This window comes from Denticeps clupeoides, chromosome 9, assembly GCF_900700375.1.
Source record: "Denticeps clupeoides chromosome 9, fDenClu1.1, whole genome shotgun sequence".
NCBI lineage: Eukaryota > Metazoa > Chordata > Actinopteri > Clupeiformes > Denticipitidae > Denticeps > Denticeps clupeoides.
The window spans coordinates 11222369-11238795 of record NC_041715.1 but is presented as its reverse complement, the minus strand read 5'-3'; the positions used below and the strand labels follow the sequence as shown (position 1 = coordinate 11238795).

At 42.8% G+C, this 16427-nt stretch overlaps 1 protein-coding gene across 5 annotated transcripts in view; it reads left to right on the top strand.

Moving 5' to 3' along the window:
- LOC114796558 (neural cell adhesion molecule 2) overlaps nt 1-16427 on the top strand; it is a 182771-nt gene that overhangs the window by 150557 nt on the left and 15787 nt on the right. For 3 of the 5 annotated variants that reach the window (XM_028990813.1, XM_028990812.1, XM_028990811.1), the window contains exons 12-15: nt 2821-2994; nt 4610-4729; nt 5924-6045; nt 9729-9903. In XM_028990813.1, coding sequence (XP_028846646.1) covers nt 2821-2994; nt 4610-4729; nt 5924-6045; nt 9729-9903 — 591 coding nt within the window. Of the gene's footprint in view, nt 1-2820; nt 2995-4409; nt 4529-4609; nt 4730-5923; nt 6046-9728; nt 9904-14249; nt 15035-16427 lie in introns of those variants that run through there. The other 2 variants (XM_028990814.1, XR_003750747.1) reach the window with 2 other exon arrangements.

Here is a 16427-nt window from a genome sequence, read left to right as displayed (position 1 = left end):
AGGGAGTGGTGTGAGTGGGGCACCTCTCTCCACCAAGTGATGGTGGAGAACCTGGCCAGTTATCCTCTGTCATTTTCCCTGTAAGTATGTCGCATAGTAGACGATGGTTGTATGGATGACCGGTTTCATAGCATTGTGTCATTGAGCTACTTACCTTACTGAATAAATTTTGTGAAGTTCAGGGGGGAGTATGTGGTTGGGATGTTATGTAAGATGATTATATGTATGTTGTGAACTCCAACAAAACTTAATTGTAAGCTATGGGGTTCATGTGTTTTTCTGTGTAATTGTGGGTGGGAATGAAAATTTTGGTTTCACATTGTTTGTGTGGTCAGGGTTATATTAATGGCACACTCGATAGCTCACATTCACGTGCAGTTAGAGAGGGATGAGACGCACATGCAGTGTTCCCCATATTATCTGTTGTATATAGGTGTATTAAAGTTCTTAATGTTATGTTGTTGGTATTATGCTCTAATATAAGCACGTGCGGCTTTGTGGTTCTGAAAAGAAAAAAAAGAAACTTTGTTCCCGCCACGTGTTAGCAGAAGCCTGTGTCTTGTAGGATGAGAGGAGGGCCGCGACGTGCATGAACGTTAGCCGCTGACTGTACCCTGCTGTGTTCCCACAGGTATGTTAAATGTGAAATGTATGTAATGTAGCCACTATACGATCGTCATTTTCTTTTTTAAATTGTATTATAATTTTCTCTGTTTTACTGTCGTTTGATGTCACTGTTGGGCTCACCTGTAAATAGGTGGGTTATTTTATGTATTTTATTTAATTCTATTTTACAAGTTGTATTGACATGCAGTTACATCAGTGTGCTGCGGGAGCAGAGAGGGGGGCCGCGACATGCGTGAACGTTAGCCACTAACTGTACCCTGCTGTGTTCCCACGGAAATAAAACCTCCCTTTTGATACCAACTGATGTGTATTGGTGATTGAATGCTGGTGTACATCCGTTACACACAGTTGCTTCCCCACCCACCCTCCCCTCAGGAGGAGCCCCCAACCTCTACTGCCCCCAACCAAAATTACTTTGGGGGAGCACCTCCCCTGGCTGGACACAGGGGTATGTTTGGGCTCGTCCACCAGGCCCTAAACTGGTGTAGTCGAGCTTGCTCCCTGGGGATTGGCTGCACTGCTTGGTCGCCATCTGGTGGACATAAAGAGTGGAAGTGGGGGCGACATATAGACACAAGACAAAATTCGCACAGACAAAAGAGACGGTCTTCTGGCTCCCTCTCCGGGCTCTTCGGGACCTCCTCAGGAGGTGCAGCCAGGATCACAGGAGGTGTGTCCCTCTCACCACCAGTCAGTGCTGCATCCCACACCATGGGGTCTTCCTGCACAGGATCCTGGCTGGTGCTGGGTGTGGTGGTGGGGCAGGGTTCAATCCTTGGATTGGGCTCTGGCCGATCAAACTCTGCCCTCAGTAGCTCCAGGAAGTCCGAATAACCCATCTTGTCTGTCTTTTTCCACTGTCAAAGGGCTGTGCCCCAGCCCCAAGCTGACCCAGTCAGACACTTGAGTATGGTGGTGATCTTCTCGCTGTCTGAGATTGTGGGAAGAGCAGCAAAGTACACACCCCTGGATGTTAAGAAGGGCTGACATGTACCTGATGCTCCTGAGAAGGGTCCAGGCACCATGGTTACTTCCCACAGGGGCCTGGGGGCGTTGCTGGAGATGTTGATGGGCGTGTGGCATGGAGGGTGGTGGACATTCTCTGCAGCAGGCAGGGGCACTGGTGCTGTGCTGCCGCTCAGCTGGGGAACATCTGAGCAGAGGGAAGATGTGTCCACGACCAGAGCTGGAGAGGCGGATTCCTGGATTGCCAGAACTGAAAACACACAACAGTCGCAGGGTCCACTAAAATGTCGCTGACCGGCTGCTCCAAAGTTCCTTATAACCAGCCCTGCAGATTGGCACCAGATTTCTCGATGGGTGTGACACCAATTTTTCTAATACCTTGAAGGTGTTTGTGCTCTTTCTTTTTTCATTGAAAGTGAAAGTGAAAGTGAAGTGCTTGCACACAGCAAGCAGGTACACATGAGACATTCTACACATGTGAAAGTGAAGTGATTGTCATTGTGAAACACTGAAATCACCCTTGGCGAGCAGTGGGCAGGCATGACAGGTGCCCGGGGAGCAGTATGTGGGGACGGTGCTTTGCTCAGCGGCACCTTGGTTTATATCGAGATTCTAACGGGCAACTTTCTGATTACGGGGCCGCTTCCTTAACCACTAGGCCACCACTGCCACATGAGATTAGGGACACTGTCTCAAGACGTTCAAAGTATGTCAAATTTACTCACATTACTGTGTCATTGCAATACTGGTACGTGAAAAAAATATTTATCTTATTTTGTATTGAGTGTGGGCAGTGGTGGTATAGCAGCTCAGGAAGCGTACCCATAACCTGAAAGGTTGCAGGCTCAAATCCCAAACTGTGAAGGTGCCACTGAGGTGTCCTTGATCAAGGTACCGCCCCCACGCACTGCTCCCCAGGCACCTTTCATGGCTGCCCACTGCTAACTAAGGGTGATGGGTTAAATACAGATGACAAAAACACATTCATGACAATTACTTTCGCTTAATTTGAACACAAAAAGAGGAATTGTCATCTTATTTTCGGTACCAATATAACACTTTTGTCCATTGGAAAACCCACAAGTAAAGATGAATGGAAACAGTATCCATGCAGTCGAAATGGGCTGCAATTATGTGAACCCATGAAGGCTGGGCTGATCGTGCCTTTCTCCTAATTTCTATCCTCCCAGTGAAAAACATACCTGGCTGTGTGTTCTTCTGTTGCAGATGTACCCTCAAACCCTTACTCCGTACGGCTGAGTGCAGTGGCTCAGCGCGTCACCACAGTCTCCTTCATGAAGCCTGACTCCCATGGTGGCGTGCCCATCAGCCACTACCTGGTCAGATACAAGGACAGCGGCACTCACGACTGGAGGGACGTCAAGTCTCAAGGCACACAGAGTAAGTGTGGAGTGAGCTGCCAGGTGGCGTGGGATGGTTATCTGCACTGCGCTGCTTTTGAAGATGAATATATCATTAACACTGTCGATATCCTCGCCCCCCCCCCCCATGAACTCAATCCATCTCACAGTCAGCGGAGTGCAGTGAGGTAGAAATGGCACGTCCTGCGCTCCACACAGTGATGCCATACGGCAGAATCTGAGTATTGAGTCGTCAGCACCCGCATGCAATTAAACTCTGAAAAAGCATTTTTCCAGTTTACTGAACACAGACAACGCAGAGACACCGTCAACAGACTCACAGACACACACATCTACTGAATATGCAGATTAATATACACACACACAGTACATATAGGACACTGTTTTAAAACTAAGCACAACACTACATGCTAAGCATGGTGCTTTTTCGCAAGTGTAAGGTCAAAGGCAACCACAGGATTTACATAAACAGATTAAACAAGAAACTACACAAGGTGACTTCACAATGCCCAGGTTTGTCCGCATTTCCACATGTCACCTAGTAGGTCAGACACACACACACACACACACACACACAGAACCACAAGAACATTAAAAATGCAACACAAGTACTATGTAAATGTATGATGGATGATAATCATACTGTAAGCATAATTATCATATGGTGGTAGTAGCCTAGTGGGTAACACACTCGCCTATGAACCAGAAAACCCAGGTTAAAATCCCACTTACTACCATTGTGTCCCTGAGCAAGACACTTAACCCTAAATTGGTCCAGGGGGACTGTCCCCTGTAACTACTGTTTGTGAGTCACTCTGGATAAGGGCGTCTGATAAATGCCATAAATGTAAATGTAAATATAAATCATTGTTATTCAGTGTTTTAGCAAAGTCTTTGATAAATGAGAAGACAGGTCAATAAAATTGGGACAAAGGTTTCTTAGTTTTGAGTAAACATTAGATTCTCACAAAATGTACAGTAAATAAGTGTACTTCTATTATTCATATTATACCATTTACCATTTAGAGCGTTTATCAGATTATTATCATTCATATTTATATTATTATTATTGCTATTATAGAAAAGCTGCTCAATGGTTTGTTGGATGTCTGGCTTTCATCAGACACACGATGAAGGATAAACACTGAGCTTCCTGATCCAGGCACTGGATCTCTGAAGCAACCTTGAACCAACACACACGCACACACAGATGCAGTTCACCCAAGTTGAGTGTGTGTGAATGACCTTGGGAGCTGTTTGATCCCCTACAGTATAATATCACCACATCACACATGCACACATGCCAGAAGACACTCTAGACCTTGAGATGGTGTCTGCCATGGCTGCCCGTAAGGGGGAGAATTGAAGAGCCCAGCGGTACAAGATTACACAACTGCAAGATCACAAATTAATTTTTTTTCTCTCCCACAACAGCCAGAAGGGGCTGTGTGATGTTCAAACTTCAAAAAAAGGAACTTAAAGGACAAATCTGACAGCAAGATAAGCACAGCTTACTACTTGAAGGCCTCAAAGCTAATATCCATAATTCTGAAGTAAGTTAGTTTGGAGGCCACAGGCAAGAGCAGGAAAAGTAACGTCCATCTTCAATCACCTTGCACTCTCTCTCCTTACAGCACTGGTTCAACTCTCCAACCTTGAGCCCAACACCACATATGAGGTACGCGTAGCAGCAGTGAATGGGAAAGGCCAGGGCGAGTTCAGCCGGACAGAGACCTTCCAGACACTCCCCATACGTGAGTCTACAGTACAATTGCTGTTGGAAATGTTGTTTTGTGAACATCGAACTGGTCCAATCAATTTACACATAAGGAACGTGAACGTGACTTTCACTGTAACCATCACAACACCGTCATACTTATTCTTATGTCTCAATCCATTCTCCACATGCATATGCAGAAGAAGAATAAATTATTGACATGCTTGTGAAAAAAAAAAGTGAAAGTAGAGTGTGAAACATGCAGTGCACACAAATGTGTCCTGTGCATTTAACCCATCTGCCTTAGTGAGCAGTGAGCAGCCATGACAGGCACCCAGGGAGCAGTGTGTGGGGACGGTGCTTTGCTCAACCTTGGTTGTTCGGGATTCGAACCTGCAACCTTCTGATTACGGGTCCGCTTCCTTACCCGCTAGGCCACCACTGCCCTAGTGCAGAACAGATCGGGCAGACTTTTTGAATTTGAATTGGTTTCATGAACAGACAAGCATATACTGATGTCACGACAGCACAGCCAGCCCCTCTTTACCCTGCACTCAATGAGCATCTCTCAGTTACTAGTCAAGCCACACCCCCTCGTCATTCATTGTGTGTCTTTTCTTCATTGTCTGGTCTGATATTGCTGACCCTGTATTGTCTTTGCCACCTGTTTGCCAAAGAGCTGTATGTTTCCTAGTCCGGGAATCTATCTAGTCCTGTATCTGCTTAGTCCTTGTTACTGTTTACCTGTGTCCGTGTTTACTGCCCGTGCTGTTGTTCCCGATCAAGGCTGTGTGTCCTTGTTTGTCTGTTCTCGTCCACCCTGCCATGGTGTTTCTAATACCCCTGTGCTCCCTTCCTTTTTTTTGTGCCCCTTCCATGTTGGTGCTGTCTCAATTTCCCCATTTTCTAACCCTTTATGCTTATCCAGTTTCAGTTCCTGTTCCCTTGTTTTTCATTTTATTTAATAAAATCCTTTGTCCCACATTCTCACCTATATTTCCTTCATTGTCTGTGTCGTGACAACTTAGTTGAAAAGAAAGCTCTTTTTTTATTTACAATGCACAGGGGAACAGGAATTTGTTCTTTTTTTAACTGTGATCTTCAAAATTTTAACATGAACAAGGTATGATATGAACAACCAACACATAACTTCTTTTAACTCTCTGTACCTCTTATTAAAATTAACTGTAGTCACACCAAAATCTGCTTACTTCAATCTCTTCCACCGCAGGTGAGCCAAGCCCCCCTGCAGTGAACGGCCAGAGAGGGGTCGGGAAGGCCTACAGGCTGGGTCTGGTCAAGCAGGACGATGGTGGGATGCCCATACTGGAGTATATTGTCAAGTACAAAACAGTGAGTGACCTATGATGACATCCTGTGTAGATTGTTTATTATTATTTTAGGAATGAAACGGACACTGTGGGCCACATATAGGATATGTGAGAAATAAAATGATACGTCAGGGTTTAAATATAGTTGTTGTAACAAATGGAGCCCACGCAACTGCCTTTTGCCTTAATTGAGAAGAATGGAACTGGATGGGCATCTCATCGCCATCTCTCATTCTTCAAAACCTCATTTGGTCCTCATTCCTCATCTAAAGTTGTGGCCAAAAGTTTTGAGAATGAAACAAATACTGTTTGCACAAAGTTTGCTGCTCCCATTTTTATTAAGGCAATTTGCATATACTCCAGAATGATATGAAGAGTGATCAAAATTCCTCTTTACCATGAAAAATGAACTTAATCTCTAAAAAACATTTCCACTGCATTTCAGCCCTGCCACAAAAGGACCTGCTGAGATCATTTCAGTGATCTTCTCGTTAACACAAGTGAGAGTATTGAGGAGAACAAGGCTGGAGATCATTCTGTCATGCTGGTTGAGTTAGAATAGCAGACTGAATGCTTTAAAAGGAGGGTGATGCTTGATATAATTGTTTTTCCTCTGTTAACCATGGTTACTTGCAAGGAAACATGTGTTGTTATCATAGTGTTGCATTAAAAGGGCCTCACAGGCAAGGATGTTGCACCTAAATCAGCCATTTGTCAGATCATCATAAGGCTTCAGAGTGACCAAAAAAATTCAGCAAGCACAAGGACCTTCTCCTAAGGATGATTCAGCTGTGGGATTGGGGTGCCACCAGTGTATGGTGCCATAAGTATAAAGTGATAATTACGACTCGGGGAAGAACACATTGAAATGTTGGTCCATGGCCAAGACTTTAATCCAATTGAGAACTTGTGGTCAAACCTCAAACAAAAAACAACAAATTCTGACAAACTCCAAGCAATGATTATGACGGAATGGAAAGTGAAGTGATTGTCATTGTCACAGCACACGGTGACACAACAAAATGTATCCTCTGCTTTTAACCATCACCCTTGGTGCTCAGTGGCACCTCAGTCGCACCTTGGCGGATCGGGATTCGAACCGGCAACTTTCTGATTACGGGGCCGCTTCCTTAACCGCTAGGCCACCACTGCCCAGGGTTGCCATGGTTTGCCATCAGTAAGGATTTGGCCCAAAATTTGATTGACAGCATGCCAGGGTGAACTGCAGAGGTCTTGAAAAAAGGGCCAACACTGCAAATATTGACTCTTTGCATAAATTTGATGTAATTGTCAATAAACGCCTTTGGAATGCTTGTACTTCAATACACCACAGAAACAACTGAAAAAACTATTTAAAATCACTGAAGCAGCAAGCTTTGTGAAAACCAGTATTTGTGTCATTCTCAAATCTTTTTGCCACAACTATACACTCTCTCTCTGTCTGGTCCAGTTGCTGATTGGCTGAATAAGAACACAGGAAGAAGCTATTCACATTTTACAAGAACTAACCTTGAATCAAAATAGGCTGTTGTCTCTGTTAGATTTACATTATGCACTGTGACTGCAGTGAAGGACGTTGGTCTGTGGATGATTCAGATTGTTTTGTTTCCATCCCACTCAGAACATTTTATATGAAATCTTTTTTATGCTCTACACCATAAATCTATTTATCAGAATCTATTGCAGGTTTATTAAGAAGGGAAGTTGGCGTATGGTGTATTTTGGTGTATGACTTCTTAATAGACTTTTTTTCCTGATCTGGCATGTGATTATGTGATTTGTTAACTAGTAATCTGGAGGTGGTGTGTTAATGCTGGTGAGCAAATGGTGACTATTTCATATTAGAACCTAGAAAATGAATGCATCTTGAGATACTTAATCATGTAGGTAAAAAAAGGATGTATTTGGATGATCTGAATGCATATATCTGAATAAATACTTCCACACCTATACATGTAATTTTTCTGTAGGAAGGCAGTCGAAGGGACAAGGATGTTGGTGATGTATGGGTATCATAAAAACGTGCACTTTGACTTGCTGAAATTATATGGAAGCTTGCAAATTAAATTAAACTAAAGTTGGTTTAGAATTCCAGGAAATAGCACCTCTCCAACAACAGATTGATCAACCTATTTGTTGTCACGACCAAGCTGGGTTGCGAGAAATGAAAGTTTATTGCACTGTGAAAAATTAAAAAACAAGACACAGCACCTTGCACTGAACACTGTCCCCCTCTTTGGCTCTGGCGTGCATCAGTCAGGGCTGCTGCCCGTTTGTCACCCTCACCAAGTCATAGGGCTTGGTGAGGTCGGTGTAAGTGTCCCAGTTCACTGGCTGACTTCCTGCCTAGGAAAACTGTGGGCTAAACACGATCCTGTATATTTTGATGACAGACACAGAAATACACATGCAGCACATACCAGACCCTCGGGGAACCAAAAAGGGGGGGGCGCCTTGGTGAGCATGTTTGGTAACGACTCTGGTTCACAAAGGCTTAAATAAGGGACTGATTAGACAAGTCAAGCTGCACCTTGTTTTTCAAATGTTTTTTTTCCTGAATACTTTTTTCATTTATTAATTTTTCAGTTTGCTAATAAACAATTCAACCATTGCTCTACACAGACCAGAATACATTTACATTACTTTTAATTTATGGCATTCCTTAAGCAGTCTGAATAGTTTTAAAGGTGTGTCAAGTATTCTTTAAGTTGGCAGAATGTCTGCTGATAGGTTTCTGCTGATGTTTAAACGTTGGACCACTCAACAGTGTCAGCTTGCAGCATGGTTGTTTTTTATTTAGATGTGAGAGGCTGCTTACTATGTTAGATGCTCCTGAGACTTGCACCTTCAAATTAAAATATCACCCCACACCCATGACCCCATACTGCAGTTCTGAAATTGTATTTGATTGCATATTTTAAGTCTCAACATATTATATTCAGACATTTCTTAGCACTGCAGCGATGTGGTGGGCAATAGCTGCTCTTTGAAAGATGCTTGTGTAAGCTAATAAACACCCAAAGAGAATATGGTGTTGGTGGGTTTGCTTCTGTCAGGATTTATTTCCTTTTGTCAGACTTCTCTGAAAGTTTTCTTTGAATTTTGGCAAATTCTGTGTTCTACTTTATCTCCCTCTGCCTCTGCTCAGATGGCAGTTTAAGGTAAAGGTTGGTGGAATGGAGCTGTCACAGTAGGAGCAGGCAGGGAAGCCAAGGACTGTCACCACATGAAATGCATATTGAGGTGTTTAGGCGTACAAACAGCGGTGGCGTTTCAAAAATGTCAGAAGTATGAAAAGAGAACGAGCCTTTTTTTTTTTAAACAGTATGTGGGTTGCATGGCCGGAGGTAATGGGCGCGCACACACACACACACATGCTCGCACAGACACACAAGATTTGGGCTAACAGGGGGAATGGGAAACGTCTAGGAGGAACAGATGGATCATCAGATTTTTCACTTTGATCCACAGCACCATTATACTGTCTTAGTCCAGTTCTAACGTAAATAATTTATCTGAAGTAAGGAAAGAATGAATAAACACTTTTATTTCTCGACATGCAGACATTAATAAATATCTTTCTGAATCTTGGTGAGACAGACTGATTTTAGTCCATTCCTGGGTGTAACAAAAAAACTGAAACAAAGAAAACCCAATAAAGAATTCACAGTTTGTGTGTGTGTGTGTGTGTGTGTGTGTATGTAGGATAAAGAGGAGCAGTGGATGACGAAGCTGGTGCCTGGGGCAAACGACTTTGTGCTGCTGCAGCCTCTGCAGTGGAACACTCAGTACGAGGTGGAGATCACGGCCCGCAACATCAAAGGCCTGTCTGAGCCGACCATCGTCCACTTCTCCATGCCTCACAAGCCAGATATCACTGGTATGCGCACGCCCTCAACACACACAAACACTCTCACTCTCTCTCTCACTCACACACACACACTTAAACATATGCTATTAACACAAAAGCTCAATTTTTTGAATGTTTGTTCTCCATTAAGTGAAAAGTATGTTTGTTGGCCACTTTGTCTCGCACAGACTGACACACACATCACCAATATGTGTGCACACTTAACAAACACACACATGTATATAATGCACATGGCCTCATTTCATGTGGTGTCAGCTTGTCTACTTTCTTACAGATCCGCTTTAGTATGAACATAGGTGTCCTCACACTAATCCACACACGGTTCCGACCTCACTGCTGTAGTTCTGCACTCCTGTTTGTAGAGGAGATGTTGGATTTATTTTTTGTCAAGTTTGATTATTCAGCTCATCTGTAACACATCCAGCAATTCCCAGCAGTTTGTCAGCGATTGTGGAATTTGTGAACTTTGTGAAAGTTCAGCCAGAGGACTATGGGGTAAACAAGCTGTCAAATAAGTTTGTGCTCAAGGAAATGTGCATATACTTGTGTAAACTCATGTAAGTCAAATCGTATATAAAATACAGAGTTCGTATTTTAGTTGTCTGAATAAGATATGATCTAAAAAATAAGATCTAAATATGAAATATTTTGACATTTTTTGCGCTACTATGCACATGTGCACACACGTCTTATTTGACAGCTTCCTCGGTCCATAGAGGACCAGTATTTTTTCCTGATCAAAAGACCAGAGCCCCCAGACAGCGATGGATGGAGAGCGGTTATTCATTACAAACAGCACGATCTGCAGAAGCGCTCGCTCCTCCTGCCATGTTTCAAAATTAAAAACGAAAAGTTGGCATGAGTGTTTAAATGAGGTCAGCCGATTGCCTGTCCTCTCTCATTATCTCAGTGAGGCAGCAAACAGAGCTCTGGAGAGAGAGAACGATGCTCCTCATGCTTCTGTTGAGCGGAACAACAATTTTAAAAAGTCAAACTTTTCATCTTTTGTTTCAGTTTAGAAATTACAACCAAATTACCTCCCTGCCTAATCTACTTTGCCGATGACACAATGGCGAGTCTGTCTGTTCAGCTTATTTTTCATCCAAGACCTTGGAGCTCCTTGAAGCGTTCCCATGAAACTTAAACAACATTAATGAGCTGCGAGAAACACACTCGTAAATCAAAACATTTTTGAAAAAGAATATGTGCGCCGATACACAACTACATTTTTAACATGTTTTTGTCGTGGCACCAGACTGTTAAAAAGGTTAGGGTGGTATTAAAAAGATAGAAAGCAAAACTAGGTTGTGTGTATGCAGGCCAGGAGGGTCTAGTACTGTGTATGCTGAAAGATTCAGGGTTTTGGTAGTTGCGTGAGGCTTGTTTGCTAGATAGATAGATAGATAGATAGATAGATAGATAGATAGATAGATAGATAGACAGACAGACAGACAGACAGACAGACAGACAGACAGACAGACAGACAGACAGACAGACAGATAGATATTTTGATGATGTTATGAACTGTAGATGATGAGATGATGCAATTTGACATTCAGCAACATTGTTTTTAAAGTATTACACAATCTTTTTATGCACACTTTCACCCTTTCAGTGATTGAGAGCCTCTGGGCATCTGCCTTTCTGAGACATCCCGTTTATAGTTAGTTATGTTAATTAATCTAATTAGTTGCTAGATGTTCTCCTAGCTGAATCTTTTTAACCTGTCTTGCTTTTTTAGCCATTAGCCAAATGAATATGAGATCAGTTCGCTGCTGACCTGTAAATTAGACATAACAGCCAAACCAGAGTGTGTAAATGGGTTACTGGTCATGGACCACATAGACCCGCTGGCAACTACAGGCAGTTTTCTGAATGAAAGAAATTGTGTAAGTATTGACAAGCTTATCATGCTTTTATTGTGGGACTTCAAATGTCTGCCAATGTTTGCCAGAAGGCAAAGTGGATCGTCTGAGTCCAGGTATAAAACCACAGAATTGATCTTTTTGGTTTCTATTATAATCTATGTAAAATATTTACCCTGTAAGAATCATTTATGTCTTTTTATCGTTTTTTTTTTACCTGTCAGATGTTGGAGGGCTGTGAAGCAATTAATGAAAACCTTTTTGTTTAAGTTTTTTTAAGGTTTAATATTGTAACATTAAGCCTAGTTGGGAGCAGAATATCTACATTTTCTTTGTGAGACAAATACACAGAATACCTGAATATTCCTTTGCAGTGCTGACATAGCAATATTGCAGTAAATATCATGAATAATAATCACATAAGTCATTTTTATTTATCTGATTTTATTAAAAGGGAAAAAAAACAATAATAAAATAGTACCATTCATGCCAAAACAGAATTTTTATATTTGTGTTTTAATATTTCTGACATAAAGCAGAAGCCCTTATACAGAACAATGCAGTTACAGTCCCCCTGAAGCAACTCAGGTTTAAGTGTCTTGCTCAGGGACACAATGGTAGGAAGTGTCGTTTGAACCTGTGACTTTGCGGTCATCTGGTTCATAGGCAAGTGTGTTACCACTAGGCTACTACATTCTAATGTTGGCCTCAACAAAACTAAATGAAAACCGTGTTCATGTGGTGGCCAGGGATCAATAGTCCAAAAACAGCATAGTTAAGTCATGAGAGTCATGTGAAGCATAAGTGTCTGAAATCCCGTAAAGAAGTTAAAAGTCTTCCTCTGACAGTTATAGCTCAAATCAGCAGTTGGCAGGGACGACTATGGAAGATCAACACGTGCTGAGAGGCAGTCACTTTTCCCTGAAAACATTCATTCATGTGCTTGTTCGAGCAGGATGATGAGGATTTTTTTTTAAAGACTTTTATACACTGCACTAATCGGTGCGGTGAACTCCAGCTAAATTCAACAGCCTCATTCTGCTGCACACACAGGTGTGCACTGTACAGATGGTCCGAGTCTCCTGTTGCTTCCTGTTTACTCACAATGCCCCCTACTGAAGCTCAGGGGGGATGAGTGCTGATTTAAGAGACTCACAAAGCCAGTATGATGGCATAGAAGTGTCTTCCAATGAATTAAAAAAGCCCATTAATTACAATAACAGGCTGAAATGAATCGTTATTAAATCACCAGTTTACTTAGCTTTAGCTGTAACTTTGCAGAACTAAGAAATGCACAACAAACATAAGAGGAATCATCATTGCTTTTGATAATATCTGCATAGTGACTGTGCTTAATGGCAAAACCATATAATAATGGCGAACGGCAACAATGATCAGCTGCTGCTGTCTACTCATCGTCATTTCATTCAACTTGTTCTTCAGTAATACCAGCTAAAGGCTGGAATTATGCAAGATAACAAAATATTTGATTAAATTGCAACAACACAAAATAGCATGTTCAGGTTTCTAGACAAATCACGGGTCTTAATGTGTTAATGTTGCTATACATCCTGACATTCAGAATCATTAACTGGGCATTAACACGTCAAATGTAAATTTGGCAGGGAACAGGTGCATCCTGGGATACTTCCATCTGTCCTTTGTGCTAAACGGTTGTGAGAAAGAGATGTGTATATAGATGTAGGATAAGCTGCGAGTGTGTACGTGTGTCAGCATGCATCTGTGTATGTCATCTGCGTTCATGCGGGTTTGAGTCACACTATTAATCAGGTGCCATTTTGTCTGTTCTCTCCCCACCTCCTTTCCCATTGTTGTTCCCCCCCACCCCGCCCCTTCATCCATCAATCCATCCCACCCTCCATCCAATCCCTCGCCCTCCCCAAATATGAATTTATAATTCTGTTATGATGCATCTTCACAATTTCTTTCCAAACAATCTTGTTTTTTTTCTCTCTCTTCTTTTCACTTGGCCCCTAATGCATAATGTATTGCATTTGGGGCCACATCTTAAATTGCTGGGCCTTTTCTGTTTGTACTCAACTGCCACTAAACCCCCTTTTTTCATTCCCTTCATAAACCAAAAAAAAAAAAACAATGTCACTGATGGCGACGTCTCCCTCTGTCTCTTTTCAATTTGTTTTTCTTTTCATGCACTGCACTGTACCCAAATTGCATTTCTCCGCTCCATCCCATCACAACAAATATTCGTGATGAAAAAAAAAACTACGGCCTGACCATCGCCTCCCACGTATTCTCTGAACACGGCGCTGTCTTTCCTCGATATGTCAATTTAACATTCCGCTTCGTGATCCATAAAAACAACTCCCTCTTTTCGCTTAACCGCGCCTGACCATCACCGTTTAACCTGCCCACGCCCCGCTGACTGGAATTCCGATAAACCAACCAACCACCGCCACTCACCACCTGCTCCCCTCCTTCTCCTAATCTTCCTCCCCCACCTCATTACAGATTCGTGTTGTGAGCCCCTCCCTGCCGGAAGTGGGGACGGCGCTCCGCACCACGTCCTGGCGGCAGTCGTCACCGGAGTCACCGCTCTGTCCCTCGCCGTACATTCATGTCTGTGTTGATGCCACTGCCACAACCGCAGGCCACCAACCTTGTCGACTGCTCGCCCACCCCACCCCACGCAATACTTATCCAAACCCCTCCCTCCACAACCGGATCTGCAGCCAGGGACGCTTGCAGCTCTCTCGGGGGGTTTCCTCTGCTGTTGACTGGTCTCCGCTGATCTCTGTCTCTGATGCCACTGACTGACTCTGTCTACAATTCTGTTGAATCTCACTTTCATCGTTGCCTCTGATAATTCTGACATATTAGCGACCAGAACTGAACTGCTGCCCCTTTTCTTCCTGGTCAACAAGCGAATCGAACCGTGAGACATTGTGAACTGTCAACCCCACTGCCGTTCACATGGTTTCCTTTTTGTTGTTTCCTTCTCACTCTAAAATGAGAGAATAGCGACTGTTCACTCAGCAGGGCCCTCTGAAGCAGGGGCAGTTCCACGAGGTGGACGCGTCCGTCAGGCGTCATGCTGCTCCTGTTGCTCCAGCCACCGTTTTTTTTCTGCAATGTGACGTTAAAATAGCAGGGGCAGGAGCACCCAACGGAGTGCCACGCTGGAGCATTCATTAACTGGAACCAAGCAGAGAAAGAAAACAAGCTTTGTGCCCCATGTAGATGTTGCATTAACTGTAGCCCATTTCACTTATAATAAAATCTTTTTTGGGGGGGTTTAAAGTTTTTTACGTTTTTCAGCTTTTTGTGAATTTTACACATACACACTGCAAAAGAACTCACATATTTTCCAGATGCCACTTTTAAAGCATTGCTTTGTAAACGATCAACTGCACCAAACTAGACACACTGGAAATACATCTAGACAGTTAAAGCCAAGCAGGGACGTCAGGGAAATTAGAAATGACACTAAAATGGGGTGTATAATACTGCAATCTGAATCACCATAGAACAAACTGTTCGAGTTTTAGTACCAGCAAGTTAATAGCTTATTTAGTTAAATTAGCTAATAATTTGGCCATTACTATTGGCTCCTCCAATTTTAGACTGTTCTTAAAACATGATTAATATTCATATTTTAGGTGTCCAAAGGAATTACACAACAAGCAACCAAAGGTTCCTGGTGGGTAGTTAGTTCCTCATCTTCCAGACAAATAACTAGCAAGCCGATAACTAGCAATTCTAGTCTTTGCATCTAGCTGTCATTGTATTCTTTATTAGTCTCAGTCACATTCAGACTCATTTTAATCTAGTCAAATTTCAACTAAAAGTCTGAGCTTGCTTTTTTTGCATTTCTTTTCCACTTTATTGTAAAGAAAGTGCATCCAAAGATTGCTCTTTTTTTGCTAAACAATGACTAGTATTCTGAAATCAAATAATGCTGCGATTGCTTCTGTGAGGAAACAGAAACCACGATATAATAATACAATTCAACGAAAGGAAATAATGTCTCTATTCATTTTCGTAAATCTTTTTAGTATAGTTTTTATTCTGTAAACCACATTTAGTCTTGTTTTTGTTGGTCACAAATATTAAATTTATTTCATTAAAGTTATAGTCAAATGACCATCATTTTCATCTTGTCTCATCTCATGATGACGAAGATATTTTATAATAAATTTCATTGACAAAAACAACACTAGCCTTTACCATCCACCAGGTCTGTCACGACTACGGACTTACGAGGGAAGGAAGCGCAGAGGTTTGACATGCTGGGAAGGGGGTTTTATTATAACAAACAAAGAAATACAAATAAAGACTGGCGCGGTGGCCGAAAACGATTTAAACTTAAATAAAGAACATAAACAAACCCGTAGGCGTGTGGCGATTGCCAGAACTCAAAACACATAAAACAAAACTAGGTCAAGTTCGTGCAGCGAGTTCACGAAAATGCCAGCGACCCCGAACGGGCGGAAACTTCCGGCATTTATGGGGCGTCAGGATTGGGTTCCGGTGTGGAGCCCAGCTGCAGGCAATCCTGACAGAGCCCCCCCTCCAAGGGCTACGTCCTCGGAGCCCCAACAGTACCATCAGTGGAGGCGGCGGGGCGGACGGCGGCAACCACAGGGCTCCTGCCCTGCTGTATCCTCCCCTTGGAGGACCCGGTCCCTC